The sequence below is a fragment of the Mus pahari genome, chromosome 1, assembly GCF_900095145.1.
Source record: "Mus pahari chromosome 1, PAHARI_EIJ_v1.1, whole genome shotgun sequence".
In the NCBI taxonomy this organism is placed as follows: Eukaryota; Metazoa; Chordata; class Mammalia; order Rodentia; family Muridae; genus Mus; species Mus pahari.
The window spans coordinates 19,753,069-19,776,697 of NC_034590.1; the positions used below are offsets into that span (position 1 = coordinate 19,753,069).

Sequence of the window (23,629 nt, forward strand, 5' to 3'; positions counted from 1 at the left end):
AAGAAGAAGAAGAAGAAGAAGAAGAAGAAGAAGAAGAAGAAGAAGAAGAAGAAGAAGAAGAAGAAGAAGCAGCAGCTAGGGCAAAACCCCTACCCTGTTCCTGGTAGGAAGCAGACTTAGAGAGGCCTCTTGACCAAGGCTACTTAAGATTTTAGGTAGTTGGCTTCCTAAAGTTAACAAACATCCTAATCCCCTTCCCAGTCAGAACTCAAACTCTGTCCAGGGTCTCCATGCCACCCTCTCTGATTATGGGGCAGCTGGTACTCTCAAACAACCCCATGGCTGTGCCCTCACCCAGCACGTTGAGGTGCACAGTGGCAGTTGCTGTGTGATGGTCATTCTTGAGATTGAATAGGACCAAGCTGATGCCTTTATGCATACAATTGGAGATGGTGAGCAGATCCTGGTCTCACTGAGCTCCATGGACACATGCTTCCCCTTGGGCACCTACATACCCTCCTTGAACCAGGTGACTTTGGGTAATAACCTGGTTTGGAAGGGCGCCTTAATGTAAGCCATGTAGCATACCTTCATGGTCATCAGACAGCTAGTGTTTTCAGATGGATGAGTCAGTGCAAGGAGATCTACAGGGCAAGGCATCAGGGGGTTGGGGAGGAACTGGTGGCAGTAGGGGTGTATGTGGTGGCTATGAGCATACAGGCTGGCCCAGCATCCTTGAATTTTTCTACCTTTAGAGGAACTTATGTGCAGTGGATATGTAGGCTTCATTTTCTGTGAACTTTACCTGCAATGTGTATTTGCCTTCATGCTCTGTGCCCATGTTGGGGAAGATAAACATGTATTCCTCACCCGTTTTACCATTGGCACACCAGGCAAGTCTGTAATCTGGAGGTGAGGGGCATGCATGAGTGTGAACATGGGCCAAGTCAACGTCTCTTGCTCCCTTCCACGTTTCGGTCCTCCCTGCTACCCTTCAGCCACCTTTTTGTTATACAGCATTATACACAACTCAGCCAGGGGCTGAGTGCATGTCTCACATGCAACTCTTCATGGTTGCTAGATGTTCTAAGGAGAAAGGGCAGGGACTGACTGGGTTAGAGTGTTGGTGTAAAAGAGAATGAAGGGGAAAGAGTTGGTACCACACTCGTGGGAACATTCAAGGTTGATGTGTCAATCAAAATTTATGAGAACCAGGTTGGCAATGATCAGTGGGTGATGAGAGTGCAGTGAACAGGTGGAGGGGTGCTGAAGAAAGCTCGGAGCCTTGGCAGTTATGAAAACCAAGAGATGCCTAATGGGAAGTCAATTAGTGGAGGATGAACCTCTGAGACTTAGCATGATCTCTTGAAAGAAATAGATGGCAGAGATATAGGTGGTTAGTGGAGTTGGGATTTTAGTTGTATTTATACTGGTCTGGTCTAGGGGACCCCCAGACTCACTGATGCGGTAAGAGTCAGTGTGGAGTAGTTATGGAGAGGGAGTAGGGGATGGTCAGGATCAAGTAGTTTGTGATAACTAGCATTGCTGGAGATGGTCAGAATCTGGAAGTAAAAGATTGTGTTAAGTAAACTGGTTTAGAATCTGCAAAGCGGAGATTGATTAGAAGTATGGATGGTTAGACTATGAAAGGTAAGAGATGGCCAGAATTGGGAAATGGAGGAGGTACAAGTTGGTTATGGTCTGGTGGAGGACTGGAGCTGGGACCTGGGTAAGTCAGTGTTCATCAGGAGGTCAAACAGTTTGGTCAGTTTGGGTCAGCAGAGAGTGTGTGTATTTTCCACAGTGAGGGTGCAGTACTGCAGTATTCAGTGGGGTCCCCACCGTCCATGGCCACTGTGGTGTATTCCCCACCATCTCTGCTCTGTGCATCATTAACTACCAAGTCAGTTTGCTTGCCTTTGTGGCTCACACTGTACTTGAGGTTATGTGACAGCAGTCACTCACCTTTCTCTGAGGGTAGTGACACATCCTTAGACATCAGCTCACATTCAAGGTGTGGGCTACTCCTCTCTTTCACACATGCATTTTTGAAGCTGCTCAGAGATGTAAAGGGAAGGCCTATAGACAGACTAATTTTTAGCATCCTCCCAAATCACCACACACGTTTGCTGCGGGTCTGTGTGTTCCTCCTTCTTTTTCTAACCCTAGAAACCATAAGAACCCAAGGCAGTAGTATATTTGTGTGCAATATGTGACCCAGGGAAGTGCATGGCAGAGAGAGTGTTGGCTTTACACAACTGATTTACCCATCTAGTCTGTTTGCTGATATGTGAATTGGGACAAAAACTTTTATATCTTTTTCTTTTCTTTTTCTTTTTTTTCAAAAACAATTTTTTATTAGATATTTTCTTCATTTACATTTCAAATGATATCCTGAAAGTCCNCTATACCCTCCCCCCACCCTGCTTCCCAACCCACCCACTCCTGCTTCCTGGCCCCGGCACTCCCCTGTATTGGGACATATAATCTTCCAAAGACCAAGGGCTTCTTCTCCCATTGATGGCCTACTAGGCCATCCTTTGCTACATATGCAACTAGAGACACGAGCTCTGGGGAGTACTGGTTAGTTCATAGTGTTGTTCCTCCTATAGGGTTGCAGGCCCCTTTAGCTCCTTGGGTACTTTCTCTAGCTCCTTCATTGGGGGCCCTGTGCTCCATCCAATAGATGACTGTGAGCATCCACTTCTGTATTTGCCAGGCCCTGATATAGCTGTCTCTTGTGAGGCTATGCCAGTGCCTGGCAAACTTTTATATCTTTACAGTCAGGAGCCCTCTTGCCCTCCCTCCCTATCAGGTAGCTCTGATATCTGGGCTTTTGTTCAGGCTGTTACTTTGTGTGGGCACGCTGTTTCCTTCTCTGAAAGCTGAACTACCTTTTATTCTTCTGGATAATCTTGGGGCTTTGTGACATTGCCTTCTTTTGGCTCCCCACAGCTGCTATGCCTACCTCCATCAGAGCAATGCTGAATTTGTAGGACAGATTCCGAGTGTGGTTCATATGTGTGGCATCTCACTGTCACACACATATGCAACAACTGCTTATAATATGGGAATATGTCAAATCAATGGAATACGTGATGTGAGAACCGTAGAGCTGTTATATAGCTATTTCTTGAACTGACACATTCCTTCCTGGAGGGAATGGAGGCCTCATAAGACACCTGAAACCTCAGGAGACAGAGGTTTGCAAGGCCCTTCCCTATGGCTACATTAGCAGTAAACCATAGGTAGGTAGAGGAGACTGAACACTGAGCAGGGAGCTCCAGTAAGGAAGCTTTCGTGAGTTGTCACCCACTCTGAGGTGGGGCTTTGATGATGCAGTTGCTTTCAACCTCTAGCTCTTGCAAGTGAAAGTAACTTCAATAAACTCATTGGCTCACCAGGCTAGACTTGGTAGAATAGTCTTTGGGCTATTGTCGGTGCAATCTGACAATTTTGGGGGAGAACAGATGTGGATCCTAATAGGGAAAGTCTCACAGCTAAGAAGAGCTAGTAGGTTTTTTGGTCCATCATTACTCTGCTGAGTGTTGACTTTGGCTTAGTAACTATTATAATTTCACCTTCACATCTGCCTCCTCCACTAGAAGAGCCTTCTCTTTTCAGTACCCATCACAGAGTCTTGTCAAGAGCAGATGGATGGATGGATGGATGGATAAATGGGGGCTTCTGTGACAGGAATTCCCTCTGTCCAGCTCTCACTGAGCCACTTGCAATGGACAGTGAGACAACCGTTCTGTACCAAGTTCCTGCCGGGGCCGAGAACCTGCATGTTGCTAAGTCTGGCATCTTTGATCTTAACCGCGTGAGTCAGACCATTCTCAGATGGTCTAAAATCTCATACTTGTGACCCTTCTTCAGCTGCTTCCTGTTGAACTGCCACACAGAGTCATTCTCTTCCTCGGCGGCGTGGATCTCAAACACAGCCCTCTGCCATGGTCACCGCCACCAGTTTCATTTCTTCCATGAGCTTCAGTGGCTCATCTGTAGCAGGAAGCAGGGAAGTGGAGTTCAGCGGTCATTGACCTTCTGTGGCCTACAGCTGGGGAAGCACTCTTCCTTTTGTTTTGTTTGCTAGTCACCATCTGCTCTGGAGTCCTGTCTTATGATATTTACATAGTGTTCCCATATAGTAATATTAACATCAGTTAAAAAAACATTTATGGAGTTTTAGAGATCAGATAGGCATTATTATAGCTAATTTTTAATCTAATTCTCATAGGTTCTATGATGATTCCCCATTTTACAGACAGAAACTAGGACAAAGAAGTTAAGGCAAATTGTTGTAAATCACATATCTGTAAGTAGCAGAAGCTGGGACTTGAACCCCAGAAATCTAGCTCCAGAGTTTGTCCTCTTAACCACTATGCTACACAGTCCTGTGACATTATTTCATAGTCTCTAAGGAATATCTATACCATATATCTCATGTTTTCTTTTTGTACTAACTCCAATCCCCATGTAGTCCTTTCATGCACAGAGCACAGTTCTCTCTCCAATATAGCCATAGACCCCTTAAGGCCATTTTCTTTCCCTGAACCCTGACAGGCCTTTTGGGCCTCCATGCCTACTTTCATATCCAGCATGGCAAACTATGCATTTATCTTAATTATTGTTCTATTGGTTATAAAAGAAAGTGCTTATTTGGGACTTACAGCTTCAGAGTTTTAGTGACCATAAGTGTCACGGCAGGGAGCATGATAGCAGGTTATCGGGGATGGCACAGGAGCAGTAGCTGAGACCTCACATCTTGAGACATAATTACAAGTTGGAAAGAGCTTACTGATAATAGCATGGGCTTTTGAAACCTCTATTCCCGGTGATACACCTTTTCCAGTAAGATCACACCTCCTAATCCTTCCCAAACTGTCCTACCAAATATATGAGCCTAGGGGGCTGTAGTGGCTATTCCTGGTTGTCAACTTGACTATATTTGAAATGAACTACAATCCAGAATTGGAAGGCTCACCAGTGACCATAATCTGGAGGCTGGGAGATAGAAGTTTCTGACCTGGACCTTGGTATGGAGATCTTGAGGCATAGTGGTGATTGAATCCAGAAGATTAAGACAGGGAGATCTCTGAGTTCAAGGTCATCTGGGATTAAAGGTGTGATGGCACACACCTTTAATCTGGGATACACCTTCTGCTGGAGACCATATAAGGACATTGGAAGAAGGGAGTCTGGTTCTCTCTCTCCTTTGCCTGCTTGCCACATGGGACTGAGCAACTGCTAGATCCTTGGACTTCCATCCACAGCTGCTACCGACCATTGTTGGGAATTGGACTGCAGACTGTAAGTCATCAATAAATTCCTTTACTATATAGCGACTACCCATAAGTTCTGTGACTCTAGAGAACCCTGACTAATACAGGGGCCATTCTCATTCTCAAACTGCCATGGTACTTAGCCACTTATCTCCCACAGTCGGGCCGTAGGTACTGGTGTTGCTCATGCTTATGTTAGTAATAACCAGCATGCACTTGGTACCCACCTACCTCGTCAGCTGACTGTAGCTGTAGGCTACTTACTTATTAGAGATTCTAGATATAGTATTTAATTTTAGGATTAAATGTTTACCCCATGGAGTAATTTCAGCCTTGGATTTGTACAGATCTAGATCATGGAAGAAATCTGGTAACCCTTCTGGTAAAATCTTTATCAAACCATCAACCTTGTACTCACTGAACCATCTCACCAGCCCTTATGTTATATTAAAAATATTTATGAATATTATATTACGAATGACATCAATCTTTATCATAGATAGCTGTAAGGAACTGGTTCTAATGCTTTGATTTAATTGGGAATCTGCGTGTCCAAATGCTCAAGGTCCTTGTTCCCAATTGGTTTTTGATCGATCAATAAAGATGCCAGTGGCCAATGGCTAGACAAAGGGAGATGGGACAGGACCTTTAGATTTGTGCAGGCTAGGAACTGGGAGAAAAGAGACAGATCGCCATGACTCGGGGACTGGGAGTGGGGTGGGAGAAAGGATGGGACATAGGAGCTGCAAGAGAGAAAGCCAACCAGCTGTGTGAGACTTTTGGGTGGCTGGCCACTGGCCACTTCCTTGATTGGGTCTGAGGTAGCAGGGAAGATTTAGGAGTGGCCAACCTTTGAGCATTTTAAAGCTAACTGGTGTGTGTGTGTGTGTGTGTGTGTGTGTGTGTGTGTGTGTGTGTTTCATTCATGGTTTAAAGTGTTCCTGGCCGGGTGGCTGGAAGTGTGTGACCTGAAGTGGTATACCCCAAACTCACTGCTACAGATAACAAATATCTTCTTCAGTTTGTTGTCATGGTCACTAATCATATTAGTAATAAATAATAAATCTTACATTCAGAAATAATGGCCCATTCTTCCTCATTACTATAAGGTAAGAATACTTTGTGTTTTCTGATGATTTATCCTATGAGCACATCTGAGCCAACGTTTACAGCATTTACAATGCTGAATTGTTGACTTTCTATCAAACCCGTGCACATCCATGTCTGGATCATTCAGTGTGGTTGTGACATGAGCTTAGAGCTCAGAATGCATATTTTACTGGATCCTGAAAGGCTTAGTGTCCCGACTCTAAGAATAGGTGGGAAGCAGAAGCTCAGTTACCTTCAGGGTTATTTAACTCAGGTGTTCTGTTCAAAGGTGGGTAGACAAGGGCATGAGAAAAGGAAAAATCACAATTTCGGATCAAAATGAAAATGGCAGAGTGACTAGAAACAATGTCTAGGAACCAGCCTCTTTCAACGGTTTCAGAAGGTGTACTCTTGATTGGCTACTAGGGAGGACCGGGCTTATAGATTATGAGAGGGTCTGAGAAGGCAGATGGTGTAGAAGCCATGGTAGGGCCAGGGTGGTCCCTGGCTAGGTGCGTCCCACCTTGACCCATATTGTCTCAGGATGGGGTCCTTCAGCTCCATGATGTAGGTGAAGACATTGGTGGTGTCAACCTTGGTTTCTACATCTTCTAGTGGCTTCAGAATTCTAATGACCCGGGAGATTGGTTCATCAAAATGCAAGGATCAGAGGCATTTGGACTCTGTTTAGTTGTGCCCAGAATCCTGGAGGAAACCCCTTAAGGGTCTAAGCTCATTAGGTAATACCTCCTGCCCCACTAAACTAATTGATCAACTGGAAGATAGAAGAGTAGGGCTGTAGGGGATGAGGAAGGAACCACCATTCACAGAGCACTCATTATGTGTCTGGGCCCAAGACACAGACTCTATAATTACATGGTCAGTGCTTAGCAAGACTTTGTTGACTGACCAAATAAATGACAACAATAGAAAAATAAATGTGCAAGAGAAGTATAGTTTTGCTGATGTAGAAACTAAAACTCAAGAGAGATACCTAAGATGGCAGAAGTGAGATGTGAACCGAGGTCTGGCCGAATTCACGTGCATGCAACTTGGGATATGAAGTGAGTCAAGGTGGGAAGGTGCTAGGGTCTCTCGCTGCATTTGTGGTACACAGCCTGGCTCTGTGTGTGTGTGTGTGTGTGTGTGTGTGTGTGTGTTTGCAGGGCAGGGGAGAAGCCCAGGTCCCTGATCCCTGCTGGGCACTGACCTCCCCATCTCCCCACTTCCTCTTTATCAGTTCCAGCTTCTGAGCAGTCCTCCCAAGTCAGGGAAACCATGGTTCACACAGACCTTTGCAAAGTCCTTATTGGGTACCTTGGCCCAAATCATCAGTATCTCTTTTTCATTTGTCACATCCTACTTCTTTTTTTGGGGGGGGGTCAGGGAAACCCTAGATTGTAAGAGGGGAACCAAGATTGTCACTCACTGTTTCCCTTTGTACCGACCTTGAGATAACCTTCCACTCTCGGTGGGCTTTGAACTCAGGGCTTTTGTGACAAAGCCTTTGAGATGCTTCAGCTGGGTCGGGAGGCTGCATCCTAGGCAGGGGACCTCCTTCCACCTCCCATCTTTTTAAACAGCTTGTGATCTAGTTTTTTGCTGTCCGAGGACAGAAAGAGGGCACAGACTGACAGTCAGACATCTAGTTCCTAGGAGAAAAAGCCAGGAGGGGGAGGAGGAGGAGGAGGAGGAGGAGGAGGAGGAGAGGAGAAGGAGGAGGAGGAGGAGGAGGAGGAGGAGGAAGAGACACAGGTCCAGCCTCTGTTTCCAGAAAGGATGGTGTAATGGCACCTGTGTGCTCATTGTTTGTAATGTACCTGTAGTTGTCTGAGTCACTTGAGGTCAGCCACTCTAGGTGGATCAGAGTTACACCATTAGAGGGTGAGGGGGGCGGGTGGTAGCACAGAGATTTTCTACAAGAAGGGAAAAGAAAAAAAAAAAAGAGGGCTTTTTTGGGGAAGGGAGGGTATTGGGGTTATGTGTGAAAAACCGGGCAAGCCATGTGGGTATGGGCGTGTACAGCCTGGTTCTATAGCAACAGCATCAGCTTCCACATCACACTCTTCCTGGGCTATGAGCTCCTCAAGGGCATGGATCTCCTGAGTTGGACTTTTTATTCTGTTTTCCTGAAGTGAGATGAGTATTTCATTTAATGCCATTTATGTGTTCGTCTCAGGCACTGGCCTAGACCCTAGAGGAAAGAGGAGTGAATAAACTTGGTTTTCTTCTGGTGTCCATGGTACTCACAGGCTTTCGGAGCCTGTTGAATGTCAGGGCATGTACAAGAGGTGACTCTTGGGAAGCTTGTGTGTGGGCAGAAGATCCAAAGATGGGGCTGTGGGAAAAGAAGCCGACTTCGGTTGGGGGAGGGAGGCAGAACTGTACCTTTACAGCGGGGAGTGGGGAAGGGCCTTAGAAATCACAGGCTCTCCCAGTGACCCATCTCTCCCTTTCATCAGCCTCTGGAAGCCAGAAATTGCAGCTGGGTAGCGATTCTCTGGAAGTGACCCAGAAGGTGGATACCTTAAGGATGGTTGGTCCTTGACAAGCCTTTTCTGGAGGCTCCAGGATCTTCAGCCCCTCCTCTATGACCAGTCCCTTACTAGTTCCCTGTGTCCCCCAGCTCGGTGTCCCTCCATCCACTATGACCCCTCTTTGCAGTACTCACTATGTAGCCATCCACCGAATCCTAGTTTTGACCAGCGACTCCTTTGCTGTGGTCTGCTGGACTTCACGCTTCCCTTCCATCTGCCTGTATCCCTGCCCTCTGGCTCTGCCCTAGTGATTCTTGCCCTGCAGATAATTTTGGGCCCCTCCTTCCTCTGGCAACACCTCAGCCCCCAAGGCCCCTCCCATCATGCAAGTGTCCCTTTCCCCACCACTGTTTCTGGGTTGCCATGGTGGGTCTCTGAGGCCTGCAGAATGCCCTGGCAGGGGGTCAGCGGGGATGAGTGGGTGTTCTCCAGGCCTCTATCTCTTTGGGGGTCCAGCCTCACCTTTAGCATGTGTTCCTTGTTGATTTTGTTGTAGAGGATCTTAGCAGTCCCCTCCTTTCCCTCTTCCAGGATATGGTGGGCTCGGGGGTTCCCAAGAGTTCTGGACACTGCTTTATTTCCTATGGTGCATACAGGTCAGGTTTTACTCCATAGCCTGTATGTTGGAAGCACTGACATGCTCTGCCTCCTCCTGGGGATCTGGGTCCAGCCTGGAGTAGGAGAGACACACTACTGGGCTTGTGTATTGGGGGGGGGCATTAGGGGAGAGGCTAGAGAAGAAAAAGGAACAGGGGGGGTCACCAGGGAGAGGCACATTCTCAGAGAGATGAACTCAGAGAGAGACACTTCTCCAGGCAGGGGGCTGGAACTCATGGCCACAAGCAGATAATGACACTGTGCTGTGTCCTTTCGCAACTTCCTGTGAGCCAAGAGAGAAGTCAGGAAGCCTCCAGGTGGGAGTTCAGGCAGGGGTTGAGGGCTCATGTTCATTTTCATGGGCGGAGCATAGAAAGCAAGGACAGTGTGACAGAGGACAGAAAGCCGCCATCTGTGGCCGAGAAAAGCTTAGAGATGATAGTCATCCGATTCTGTCAAGTTTCAACCACTAGGGGGCACTAGCACCTCTCCACCACTCTGGTCAAGGACCTTTATAGGTCACTTTGAGTCTCATACAAATGTATGAAAGGAGACGTCCCCTTCTTGTCTTGTTTTCTTGCAGTGCTAGGGAGTAAACCCAGGCAGGGCCTTGCACGCTCTTAGGCCAGTGCTCCATCACTGCAGTATAAACTGTGGAAGATCTTCACTGGTAGTTAAGTTATCAATGGATAGCAGTTGCCCTGCTTTATGAAGCCCTTCCCCTGTGTCATGAGCCATGTGGAGCACACATCAGAGGTGATTTTGATGATCCTTAGGGCAGTCCAGTGAAGTAGGTACTTGCTGTCTGTATTCCTCTGAAGGATTGAGATGGAAAACATTCTGTTAAGACGCGCTCATGCCTTGATTTTAAATAGCAACCAGAGGTCTTGAACAGGCCACGGTGAGGCTGCACTTTGCCTGCAGATGTCTTTTATTTGACCTCCACAAATGTGTAAACAAGAAGTAGCCGTCCATGGAAAGGGAAAGATGTCACATGTGAATTTCAATTGCTAGTTAGTGGGAGGTGAACCACAACTGTCTCCTTCGAAGGGTGTTCTCTCCAGTGTCCCCCACTCTTTCCCCATTTCCTGCCTGAACTCTGCGGGTCAGTCCTTTCAGCCCTGGCTGCACACCAGAATCCCGAGGAGCTTATAAACATTCCCAGTTTAATGGTCTGCGGAGAGACTCGGGCATGGCTAGTTTTTCCAGCCCCACCCCTATATTGAGATGGCTCTAATTCACAGCTAGGGCTCAAGAGTGAAGAGAAGAAACCATTTTGCAATTTCTGGTTTAGATCATAGACCTTGAGTCCTTACTTCAAGGCTTTTTCTTACTGGCCAGAGTGATACGGTGTTTATCGCATGACCTTGTACACAGAGGACTTAGACTCTGTTCTTCTGGGACCTTGAAGGTAGATGCACTGGCTATAAGGAAAGCTACTCAGTACCCTGGCTCCCAGCCATCATTTAATCGCTTGCACCAGAGCCACCGCTGGGTCAGACTTGCCCTGAGACCCCTTCTCAGCTTTCCCTTGGTGCTCTTTCCTTCAAGTCCAGCCCCTAAGGATTAAGGTCACTTGGGGCTTTTGTTTATGCTCTTGTCTTGCCTCTGCTGGTGGCTGGGTTTCTTAAGTGGACCAGGATTAACCTTCCTCAGTGTAGATAAGAAATTTACCTTCCTGAAAGTGTGACATTCATGCTATCTGTTTGCCTCTGGCTCTGAAAGTCTTAAGCAATTGAAGAGTTTGTCAACCCTTTACACACATCTACGGGATTCGTGTTTTTTCCTAGTCTGCTTCCCCAGAGATTTGATCTGTGCTGACCATCCAGCTCAAGCCTGAGATCAGAACAGAGGAGGTTGCTGCTGGATGGGGGTTCCTGAAGGACCAACTCACGGCAAACACTCAGGTTACCCAGGAGTGGGTACAGAGGAAGACCCCATTTCATATTTCCTCACCCATTCCACTTCCCTCCCACTGTCTTGGTTGTCTGGGAGAAGGTCTCCATGTGGGTGGTGGAGCTGGAGAACACCATGGACACATATTCTTATACCATCTGCTGGTGTTGAGTGGTTGTCATGGTGACAGCAGGTTCGGGTACTCACCTGTGTGGACCAGGGAGAGGATGAGACCACTGAAGATAAGTAGGAGTAGGAGGGATATTCAGAGGTGGTGGTGGTGTTTGTGTGTGTCCTTGTGTGTGTGTCCTTGTGTGTGTGTGTGTGTGTGTGCGCGTGCGCACACGTGTGCCTGTGTATGTGGACACAGAGGAGATGGGGATGCCTAGAGAAGAGCAGTCAGGCTCTTCTACCCTCTGGCCTCTCTTTTCTTTACTCTCCATCTCTGCTTCTCTGACTGGTGAACTTGTGAGCTTGTTCCTCACCCAGCAACACAAACAATCCCAGGTTCCTGGAGAGGGAGAATAAGGGGCTTAAGCTTACTCAGCTGAATAGGGCTCACAGAGGGCCGGAGGACCTGTTGAAAGGTACGTGGGAGAAGAGGAAGGCAGGGCTGGGTGTTTTGTCAGGAGGAAAGGAAGTCAGGCGAAATAGGGATTTCTGACTATCCCATTCTGGGGTAGGTAGGCCTTGCAAGGAAGCTGATTTGCTCTTGTTTGGGGGTCCTGGGGACTTGGGGGAATTTGGGATGGTGAAGCAGGTGACGATTGTTTCCACAGCTCTGCTTCTGTGTGACACAGGACAAGGCAGAGCCTTAGCTTTTCTTCCTTATACTTTTTTTTTTTTTGAATCAGTAGCTTAATGTACTCAAAACATAAAGTACCATAAACATCTCCTTACGGCCTCTCGGGCCCCCAGATAGGGACCTGCATGCAATCTGGGGTTTCCTCTGGATCTCTTCCATGCAGACATGCATATGTATATGTGGCCTTCCCACTGTACATGTCAGGAGGCCTGTCGGACACAGTTTTGCCCCTGTGTTTTCTCTGTGCCTTGTGTGTGTGTGAGTGTGTGTGTGTGGTCTCCGTATACCAGCTTACAAGGCTTTTCTCTGTTCTTGATGACAGCCCCAGTGTTGCAGTGAGTGGGTGCACCTGCCTCTTAGTTAACCCGCGTGGTAGTCTTTAAGCATCTGCTTTGCATATGAGGAAACACGTGTGACTGAAATGACCTACCCAGATTTGTCACCTAGGAGAGCACCTGGGCTTCTTGCTCCTCCAGCCCTGCCTTGTCCCAGTGGCCTCCAGGCTTAAAGCCTTCTCCCGAGCAGGTGCTCCGAGGCTAGCGCCCAGTTCCCACCTTACTTATCTTCTCTCTCTGGTTCTGAGACCATTTATTCTGCCTCAGACCATATCCCCTTCTTGTACAGAAAGTACCAGTTCATAGCTCTTTCCAGGGGAAATGGCAGGAAGCCTTGGCTTCTGCACTAACCTGTGCCTTTTAACCCTTGAATACCGTGTCTTTTCCTCGGAGGCTCAGCTACTGCTCTGCCAGTAGGATAGCCAGTATCCTTCTTTGTTCCAATAGCAGGCACTGATCATCGCCAGATCCCTAGATGCTGTATAGACCTTTGGGGGAGTCTTTTTCTTAGGCTCTGTCTCAGCTCCGGGGCACACAGCTTGGCGGTAGGAATTAGGGGAGGGGAGCAAGCTGGACCCAGGAATGGACAGAATGCCGGGGATCAGGCCTGAGGGAAGCTGAGGCGGCAGGCAAGCAGTACGCTTCCTGTGCTTTATGGAAGAAGTTCTGCTTCTCACTGCTATAGTTTGGGACCTCTCCAAGCTGAGGGGCTCAGGTTGGCATATGTGCCTGTCCATGCCTGGGCACAATAGCACGCACAGCTTAACAGGGTTGGGGGAAAAAAGTCAGAGGCCTGTGTCTCCCCAGTACTGGGAAGGGGGCCACTGGATGAGTCCGGTGGATGTACCACCTGGCACAAATCCTGGGAATACCGTTTGTGCTGTGTCTTGTGGCCTGATGGGGCAAGGGGTGACATTAACCCTCCTCCTTCCTACTCCTCCTCAGTCTGAAATCTAGATAGAAAGGCTCATTCTCTGGGTGGGAGATCTCCCTGAGCTGGCATCCCTGCTTTGGACCTATTACCAGTCCATTTACCCCATGTTAGCCCCATGGGTCCCAATAGCGGCTGCAAACCAGCAGTTTCCCATGTAAGTAAGGCCTGGGCTGAGAGCAGCTCCTCCCGCACAAAGGGCCCCAGGGAACTCGAACATAAGCCACCTGGGACACTTCTCCTCTGCTCTTATTCCTGGCCCCTGGGATCAAGCAAAGGTAGTTGTGATTCTCTGCTGGTAAACGGAAGTCACCCCGGGGCAGGGCTGCTGGCTAGCCAGCAGGGCCTTAAAAGATTCAACCTTGGAGGGGATACCTCGGACAATAAGAAAAAAAAAAAATAAGGGTGTCTAAAGCTCAGATGGGGTTCCAGAGAAAAGGAGCATGTTATCCAATGAGAGAGGAGCCTGAGTGTGACGGGAAAGTCTCCTTGCCCCACCCTTGGGGCTCCTTGGCTAACCTGTTGCAGTTGGTGACCTGTTAGTTACCTTGCCTTCCTGGAATGGTCCCATACACATCTTTGAGGTTCCCTATGGTGCAGTGCACCTCTGTGGGCTGGGGCTGAAGGCAAGTGAGAATTCTGAGGTATTTATTAATAGACTTTTTTTTTTTTTTTTTTTAATCCAGCTTCACATATATTCACAATCTCCACAGGGGACACCAGTGAGCATGAGGGCCAACTTTATGCACATGTGCTGGGAAGCAGGAGCTGGGGGCGGGGCGGGGTGTGGGTGTGGGGAGGTGGGGGGGGTTACACACAAAAGCCTAGGGTGTCAGGAGAGAGCAGGAAATGACAGACCCAGGGGGCTAGTTTTGCTCAAAATGCTCTGTTTATTGCTCTATTCAATGACCACGAGCGGATTATAAAAAGACAACAAATGTCTCCATTTGCCGTGGAATCAATATTTAAAGTCAGCAATAAAAACACGTGGCTCCAAGATAACACATGTTGCCAAAAGAGTCATGCATGCCCTGTTCATGGGCTCTCAACACACGCATGGACAAGGGAACACACACAGAGCGACACGTAGGGAGACGTTTGCGGTTTCCCATGGTGACACAGAAAGATGTCTCACAGGTCTGGAGCTGTCCCCATCCTACTCTTGGAGGCCCCCCTCAGGGCTCAGATCTTTGGGGTTCCCCACTGTATCTGTCCTCCTCCTCCTCTCCAGTGCCTCATTGGATGGAGATACCCATCTTTGCCCAGGAACCATCTTAGCTGGGATCTCTCTGTCAACCATCATGTGCTCCCCTGCCTGGTCTCTGCCATCCACATCCTGGAAGCAAAATGCACTCTGCCTTTGCAGAGGAGCCAGTGGGGCCTGGGGGAGCAGGGTGGGAGTCTGGTGTGGGGATGTCGGTGAGGGCTGAGGGGTGAGAGCTTAGTTCAGTGCTCCTTTCCTGGCCAAGGGGACACAGTGTTTGGTACAGATAGCTGTGACGGATGGACAGACAGAACACATTATGGTAGGACACTTGGGGTGTGGCATGGAAACATTTTGGACCAAGTAGCTGCGGAACCATGGTTAAAACTGAGGCCCCAGGTCTATGTGGTGTGGGTCAGGCCCAGGGGCCCCAGGCCTGGCCTGGCACATTCCTTCCCCGCCCTCCCCAACTCTGCAGTATATACAGTAGAAGAGCTAGGCTTGGGGTAGGGACCAGGCCAGGACAACAGATGGGGAAGCAGACTGAAGAGAGGGGAGGATGAGGGGGAGGGCCAGGGAAAAGGCCCAGGACCCAAGGCAAGATCTTGGGTCGTGGGGGTGAAGACCCAGCCTCAGGCTTGGCAGTACCCAGTGGATCTCAGAGGAAGAGTGTGGTCACTCTGAGGACTGGAAGGACAGCTGCTTCTCATAGAGGCTCATGGCGTGGTGCACAAACTGGTACTGTTCACACGTCTGGATCATGCCACCCCTGCCCAGTAGAGATGCAGTTGGCTGCGGGAGGGCCACCAACACTAGGGGCACCAGCTAGTCTGCAGCTTAGAGAGGCCAACTCTTCCCAGCCCCTGCCCCTTCCTTTCAGGGCCACACCTGTGTTTTCAGCACTGTCTTTTCAAACCGGCTGCCTCTCCCCAGCCTTCCTCCAGAAGAGAGCTGGCTGGATCCTGTTCTCTCCCGTTTGGTTTTCCAGTTCCCTCGCCACCTTACACACTAGGTCTGGTTTGTCAACGGTCCCTCAATTTAGGCACACATCACGCTGCCACCCTCTCCTCCCCTGATCAGCAGGCTGACCTGTCCTGACGGAGCTGGCACGTGGTCTTCAGGATGTCCACTACGCCCTCCCGTCGCAGCTGCTGGCAGCAGATGCTGGTGGCAATGAAGCAGCCAGTTCTCCCAATCCCTGCACTGAGGGCCGAGGGAATGATGGGGTGAGGGACAGAGCCGTCCAGGGATGGGGGTGGCCCTGCTCCAGTGGGTGGCCAGGAGAACCCACCTGCAGTGAACGATGATTGGGGAACAATGGGGTCCCTCTTGTTGGGCTGCCTCCTCCACTTCCCGTACCAGGTGCAGGAGTGGGGGAGCCCGGTCAGGGGTCTTCTGGTCAGGCCAGGATGTGAACCAGTAATGCTTCAAGCTTCGCTCTTCAGTTCCTCTCTATGGGGGGAGGGGGAGAGAGAGAGAGAGAGAGAGAGAGAGAGAGAGAGAGAGAGAGCCCACCCCCCCCAATACATGTGAATGCTTTCAGAATTGATCCAAAGATGAAGATGGGAAGGGAGGAATGAGAGTAAGGAATCTGTAGTCCCCCATCTATGATACTGCTTAATGGCACAAGACAGATCAGTGTGTGTGTGTGTGTGTGTGTGTGTGTGTGTGTGTGTGCACACGTGCGTGCATGCGGCATTATCCTCTAAACTCTGAAATCATCCAAGAAAGGCAAAAGGGCTTTTCTCCACCTTATTCCTGTCTGAGAGTTCCTATCCTGACAGATGTTCCAGGAACCCTTTAGTCACATGACCCCTTAGGCACAGGTACTCTGCTCTGCCTGCCCACTCCAGTGCCCTCATTAGCCGCTTTCAGTCTCCTCTCTGCTCTACCATCCCACGGTGGGAAGATCCGACCTTCCTCCTCCCTGACTCCCAAAGACCCATAGTATCATCACCATGGTCCCGCCCCAGCACAAGTCTGGATACCCTGTGCTGTGTCTAAGACCCTTTGCTGGCTGGGTCTGATGGTTCAGGCCTGGAATTCTAGCTACTTGGAAGCCTGAGGCGGAGAGATCACAAGCTCAAGGCCTGCATGGTCTGCAGTGCAAGTCCCAGGCCAGCCTTGGAAACACAGTGACTGTCTCAAAACGAACGAAACAGTAAAAAGGGGCTGGGGATGTAGTTCTGGCCTCTAATCCCACACCTAACCAAGAAATCCTTTACTGTGGACTGAATGCGGTGTCTCCCTCCCCCAACTTCCTATGCTGAAATCTCCTTCCCATTGTGTGAGAACTGGAAGATGGGGCAGGAGTTCACCTCTTCAGATGTGATTCATACCCTTAGAGACCCCAGGAAGTTTCCTCACTCCATCACCCTTCCCGCCCTGGGAGGACACAGTCCGGGAAATGGGCACACACGCGTGCTTGCACGCACAGCTGCTCCTTCTGCATATGGGAAAGCTTTTCCATTTCCCCCCTCCTAGTTACCCCTTACTAGTCCTCAAGACCCCATACAGCATTGCCAGGAAGCACCCTCCACCCCAGAGCACACCATCTGGCACACTGCCCTTCTGTATCCTTGCCTGTCACTACTTGGTGTTTACCATCTTATGGGTGCTCCTTGAAGAAAGAATCCAGGACACAATTACACCCCCGGTACCCAACCCAGAACCACAAAGCAGGTGCTTGGGAACACCCTCAAACCCAGACATCCTGGTTCTTCTCTAGCCTGTCTCCTAGTCTCTCTACTTGGGAGATGGTCCCTCATGTCCTTGGGTCACTCTGCTGTGACAGCAGCCGCCCCTCACTCCCTGGCTTTCAAGGTTTCTAGGATGTCTTGGTGTTAGGTGCTCATGTGGACAGTGTCCCCATGACAGTGTGGGGCTAAGGCACCCTGGCATCTTGCCCAGCACTGCATCCAGTGAGAGACAGAGGAGCTCAGAGGGACAAATGTCAGGCTCTGTGGCTGAACCCTATGGCTGTTAGCATCAGGATCAGGCTGTTTCTGAATAAGACATCAACTTCCCGGTGCTTGGCTTAACTTCTCTACCTTTCTGGGCTACCACAGGGGACTTCACCTCCACAAACACATCTCATAGCTTCTCCAAACCAGAATCTTTTGATGCCCCCAAAGGAGCATCCCTCCTCTTCTGCTTATCCCGGACACAGCACAACTTTCCTGCAGGAGGACGCCCTTCCCCCATCCTTCTGGGATGCTTCGTGTTGCTCATATTTTGTGTTTTCCTTTTTTTCCTGCCATCTCCTGTAACCACGATTGTGTGTCCGAAAGAGGCAAGGTGTGCCTGCCCTCTGCTGGTGGACATTTTGGGTGCATCAGACTGGAAGCCAGCACCGCAGTGGAAGGGACATTACTGTCACTCAAACTCATAAAGGAACTCTCAGGTATGATAAGGACAAGGCTGGAAGCCTTGCCCAGGCCTTGAAGCCTCCTTGCCCAGGCAGTGCTGGCCTTGGGAAGATGTGGAGAAGGGCTGCTATGTGCACAGGAAGAGCTTAGCGCACATGCAATCAAGGCTCGGAAAGTGCTGCTGAGGCTCTTAGCATCTGAGTCTATTGACCCCTGCTTAACAGTACGTCCTGGGAGTGCTGTATGCCGATGTGTCACCTACAGTAGGCCTTTCATTACTGTTTTCAGTTGGGGGGGGTGTCTCAACTAAGCCTCCCCAACCACCCTTTCCTGTCTAGGTCCAGGCCTCACCCTGAGGGAGATGAGTCGCAGCCGGTAGTCCTCCGTGTGGATGACTTTTTGCACGGTGATCTCCACGCCGTCGTGGACCACCTGCTCTTCCGGCCAATATTCTGTGCACTTCTGCAAGGACCAAGATCAGGCCGAGTTACATTCTCATTCCTCTTCCACATCCCTTCCTGCTCTGCTGGGGTGTGCAAGGATGACAGGACTTCGTATTAGAGGTCTGTGTTCAAATCTTGACTTCATAACCTGTGACCTACTCCTCATTTCTGAGCCTCAGTTTCTCCCATTTGAAAAATGAAAATGACACCATTTTATAGGATTGTGTATGTGTGTGTGTGTGTGTGTGTGTATATCTGTGTGTGTGTCTGTGTGCTTGTGTGTGAAGGTCAGAGTTTAACTTCAGGTGTTCTCCCTCATGAGCAGTCCACTTTGGTTTTTTGGACAGGATCTCTCCTGGGCCTGGAACTCACCACCTAAGTAACCTGGCTGTTCAGTGAGCTGAGCCCTAGGTCTGCCTGTCTCTTGGCTTCCTGAGCACTGGGGATACAGCTGTGTGCATACCACACCTGGACTTATTTACAGTGGGATAAAATTCAATTCCTCAGTTGAGCTCTTTCTCTAACCTCCCTCTGAAGGATTCTTTGTTTTTTCTTTTTAAACAATAGAGATTCAATTAAATGAGCTTGCTCATCATGAACATGCACATCAGTGGCAGACTGGGAGGCAGCAGAAGCTCATGGCTGAAATCACGGCCACTGGATGGGGAGGGAGAAGCCGGCTCCAGGCCCTGCTCAGCTTTGTATGGCATGGAGTGTATACCTTCACTGTCAACACCTCTCATTTCCTTATGTTGACAGTTGAGTGCACGCCAGGCTCATGAGATCCTCAGGAAGATTAATATGTAAGGGAGATGCTCCACGTGGGGGCACAGAGCAGGGCGAAACAAGCAATGGCACAGGGTCCCTACCTCATTCATCTCCTCGATGTTGGTGATCATGACGATGATGGGTGTGCGCTCCTGCCACACCATGCGCCAGAAGTCGGCCACAGTGCTGACGATGGGTCCCTGGGTGGCGATGTACATCTTCTCCTGCCCACTGTAGCCCTGCAGCCGCCCAAGTCCAGCCCATCAGATCAGGGTCGGAGGTGGCACTCCCGGTGCCCCATCCCACACTTAGGCTCCTCTTGGGGCTGGTAGGAGCCACACTGGCTTGGGGGACAAGTCTGAAGGACAGATCACATCAGTTCAGGCCTCTCCTTTAGTGGAAGACTCCTGGGACAGAGCTACATACCCGGATGTAGTTGGCATTGATGTAGGAACTCAGAGGATCTTCAGGGTCTGGTGACGTCAGACGTACCCTGCTATGAGGATCTGTGGTGGGAGACAGGTGAGGCTGTGAGCTAGGCCCAACCTCTCCGTCCTCCTCCACAGCACCCACATTTCCTCTGAGATCACAGCTAGCAAGTGCTGTCACAGGCACTGCAGGAATGTCACAAAGAGTCACTACCTGATGACTTCCTTTTCCTTATAAAGATGAAAAGAGTTAGCAGGGACTGGTAAGATGGCTCAGAGGGTAAAGATGCTTGCTCCTAAGCATGACAACTTGAGTTGGGTCCCTGGGACTCATGTGCTGGAGGAGAGAACTGAATCTCACAGGTTGTCCTTAGACCTCCACAAGTGTACCCTGTATACTTATATGTGTGTGCGTACAAAATAAATAAATAATATTAGAAAGAGTTAAAAGGAAAAATGGTAGCCCCTGGGCCGAGAAGCACCACCCAACAGCATGGGGCAAATGCTACCTAACAAACATAACTGCTGTGATCATGAGTTCCCAGCAGATGATGGGAATGGAGAAGAACCTAGAGCTGTTGGGGTGTGATGGAGGTGATGGGCATCTGTCTCTAATTCCAGCCCTCTGCCAGACCCCCACCTCTGTCTAGGTCATGGCAGAGGATACGGGTGTAGACAGTTCTTGTAGAGAGTGCAAAGAAGTGGTTCAGGGGAGGGGAGGGGTGAGAGTAGGCAGGAGGGGCCTCCTGCAAGGCCGACAGGAGAGAGCGCTCAAGCAGGCAGCTCTGCCTGGACTGTCTTGGTTTCACTTATCCAGGTTAAGGTGTTGCAAGGACAGAAGCTGGCACCGTCCTTTCTGGCCAGGCGTGAGAACTTTGCAATCAGAGAGTCACTGTTGTGGTGGTCATGATTGCAGGTTCATGCCGGCTCTGCTTAATGCTGTGTCTATGAGAAGAACCTTCTGGATCAACAAGAGATGAATGATCCCTGCCTCCAGGATAGCATAGCGCTGGCCTGAGAGCTCCGGGGCTGGACTGGGACAGGGCGGTTGTGGCACCTTTCAGGGGTTGAAGGACCAGGAGAAGAAACAGCAAGCAGTTGTTTGATCAGGTGCACAGGCCGAGGCTGGCACTGGTGCTGGAGAGGAGCCAGATGTCAGATAGTGTCACATACCTTGCTTAGAGAGGTGACATTGACTGTGTTTAAGGAGGGAGGGGACACGATTAGATTTCTGTCTGCCTCATTGTGAGAGAGAAGAGGCAAGAAGGAGAAAAAGCACAAGTCAGGATATGACTGCCACAATCCAGTAAGTGTCAAGGTCACAGGCTGTCCTGCCTGGTATCTGCGTACCATATGTAAATGGTGCTCAAAAGAACTGGGCAACATGGAAGACTGAACACCTACAAAGTCCTTTGGTAATAAGGATGGAAGGGAGGGGGCTGGGTCTGAGGGAGTCAGCCACCTTTTCATTCAAGAAGGACCAGCGTGTGTCTCCCAGTTGCTCGCTGTCCTTTTGGGGCTTGAGGAACTATGCTGAATGGGACAGCATTGTGACCCTGAACTTTGATCTTCATACAGTCTGCTGATGTGGTGCTCACCCTGGGACTGTCTACGGAGCTGTTCATTTTGCTAGACACCAAGCTCTGTGTGCAGAATCCAAATTCTCGATCCCTGGGGTGGGGCTCAGGAAATGTGTATGCTCAGTGGTAGAATAAATCTCAGGGTGTTCCTGATCACAGAGGCCGCCTCTGCTGGGACCTTCCATGTTCTTTTCCTCGCCTGGCTGTACAACGTTCTGTGTTGAGTGTGGGGGCCTGTAGGTTCAAAGTATGGTTGGAGGGGGTGGGAACCTGTCAACAACCCAGCGGGACCACATAGAGCACCGCTAGCTCCAGTGGCCATTCTAAGGAGCAAAGCAAAACGGTAGGTTCTGTGGAGCCCGGGCCGCTGCCTGCAGGGAAAACAGGAGCTGAGAGGATAAGTTGAGAAAAGAGGTGAGCAGCCCAAATAAGGCATCCTGGCCTTAAATGGTGTTTTGTTTAAACGTAACTACCTAGAGACTGTGTAACCATAGCAACCACAAGTCGATATTTTAAAAGTTAAAAATAAGTCATGACATCTTACATGCTGTTGGAGATGCTGATGGCAAACTGCTTTTTAAGGGCTCACTACTCCACACACTGAGTGGAGTAGGTTTTTTTTTTTTTTTGGGGGGGGTTTACTTCCAACAGGCCACCCCCTCCTTCTCAGGTAGACCCAGAGGGTCTTGATGAAAATGACCTGACAGTGGCATCATGGGATAGAGTGGGAACAGTAGGTCAGCTGGTCTAAGCACCTCCAAAGGAGACAAGCCCTGCTCTGGCCTTATAGGGGCTTTGCTCTGTAGCTTCGCTTGGATACACCCCATGACAGACAGACCACTACAGGATGACAGTGCCTCATTCCCTTCGGGAGGTGGCTCTGCTTGTTAGAGGACTGACAGTCAGATCGTTTAGGACACAGGTAATCAGAAGAACCCGATTCTGGGTCCACAGAAGCCCAGGTTTGAAGCCTTGGTTTACTAGCTGTGTGGCTGTGGGTTAGTCACTTGCCTTCTCTGAACCTTTAGTGCTTTCTTAAAATATGATATACCCACTCAGAAGAGAAAGGCCATGCACATACTTCACACTTCAGAGCCACCCCTTTTGTAACTGTTTCTACAATTGCCCTTGATGCCACTGGCCTTCGGAAGAGCATGGGTCCAGGGACAGAATGTGAAGCAGTCCCTGCTCATTCCCTTCCCTTTCCTGGTTGTCCCAGCCTTCATCCCATCTCTTGGGATGATCATTCATCATCTCCATGGGCCCTGGACTTGAGGACTTCCCAGATGTCAGGATCTCACTTCCCTCCCCACCCTGGGGCAGCAGGTACTCACTGGGAAGGATGGTTTTGTACCGATTCTTCCGCACAAGCCCTGGGATGTCATACTCTTTTGGATCCACAAAGTTCATGGGGATTTCCTAGAAGAGGACGACACGGGGCTGTAAGCAGCTCCAGGACGGTCTTCTCAGAAGTCCAAATTCAGAGGCTGCTTGCCTCCAACTGCCAGTGTAGGCACTGTCTTGAGTTCATGCATTCACTTGACAAGCATTTTCTGCTAAGGGAGTTAGCACACACACCCATTTAGAATAGTTACTGGCATATGCCAAGGGCATGAAATAAATAACAGAGCAATTGTCTATTGAGGGCCAGCCTGGTTTGTGATAGACGTACAATAAAAGGCCAAGAGAAAACAACAAGACAAAAAGTGACCTTGCCAGCCATCGCCTCCTTCCCTGCTCTCTTTGCAGCAGACAGCCAGGTAGCTCTGGGGACGCGTGTTCCTGCTATCTGTTATCCTCTCCTTGGACTTTTGTTTGTGATGTTCACTTTTTGATAGTATCTGCCCACCTTCATCTCCTCCACACATCGATCTGAGGTCACTTCCTTTAAGAATCCTCCCCAATTGCTCAGTAAAGAGAGAGCTTACTTCTCCATCCCTTAAGGCCGTTTTCCCTTTGAAGCAGCTCTGTGTCTGATGGGCACTCAAGTGTGTGACCTGGACCTGGCCTCCTCCCTCTTTTGTTCCTTTCCCCATTTTCCCTCATACTGGAGACTGAACCTAGAGCCTTGTGCACGCTGGGTAAGCACCCCACCACTGAGCTAAGATCCCGGCTTTCTCTTTTCTCCCTATGCTTTTAAAATTTGGGGCAGAGTCTCAGGGAGCTGCTTACTACCCCTGAACTCATTATGGTGTCCAGGCAGGCCTTGAACTTGTGATCTTCCTGACGTGGCTTTCTTTTTTTCTTGATTTTCCATTCTTAGTCATACCTCCCTCCTCTGTCCAGAACCATGCATGTCTATATGTTCACGGTGCCGCACTAGCTGAGAATACTAGTTTTAGCTCTGTACCTCCAAACTGGCTCTCACTGTTAGGTTCACCCCAGCTCTGTTCCCTCACTGATGGCCAGTGGGATGTCTCCCC

The 23,629-nt window shown here is 49.5% G+C and overlaps 2 protein-coding genes across 3 annotated transcripts in view; both read right to left on the minus strand.

Moving 5' to 3' along the window:
* Positions 1–11,526, minus strand: part of Igsf22 (immunoglobulin superfamily member 22) — an 18,369-nt gene extending 6,843 nt beyond the window's left edge. Inside the window, 14 exon segments of the mRNA XM_021217539.1 lie at positions 295–411; positions 414–618; positions 710–813; positions 816–973; positions 975–1,046; positions 1,743–2,019; positions 3,661–3,790; positions 3,793–3,892; positions 3,894–3,942; positions 6,568–6,593; positions 6,838–6,942; positions 7,296–7,308; positions 7,562–7,707; positions 11,405–11,526. Coding sequence (XP_021073198.1) covers positions 295–411; positions 414–618; positions 710–813; positions 816–973; positions 975–1,046; positions 1,743–2,019; positions 3,661–3,790; positions 3,793–3,892; positions 3,894–3,942; positions 6,568–6,593; positions 6,838–6,942; positions 7,296–7,308; positions 7,562–7,707; positions 11,405–11,526 — 1,624 coding nt within the window.
* A 2,759-nt stretch (positions 11,527–14,285) lies between these two features.
* Positions 14,286–23,629, minus strand: part of Ptpn5 (protein tyrosine phosphatase non-receptor type 5) — a 55,345-nt gene continuing 46,001 nt past the window's right edge. For both annotated transcript variants that reach the window (XM_021192265.2, XM_021192255.1), the window contains 7 exons: positions 22,541–22,625; positions 19,625–19,704; positions 19,300–19,437; positions 18,339–18,449; positions 15,911–16,071; positions 15,709–15,822; positions 14,286–15,388 (listed from right to left, as the gene is read on the minus strand). In XM_021192265.2, the coding sequence (XP_021047924.1) occupies positions 15,295–15,388; positions 15,709–15,822; positions 15,911–16,071; positions 18,339–18,449; positions 19,300–19,437; positions 19,625–19,704; positions 22,541–22,625 (783 nt within the window). In that variant the 3' untranslated portion in view covers positions 14,286–15,294. The remainder of the gene's footprint in view (positions 15,389–15,708; positions 15,823–15,910; positions 16,072–18,338; positions 18,450–19,299; positions 19,438–19,624; positions 19,705–22,540; positions 22,626–23,629) is intronic.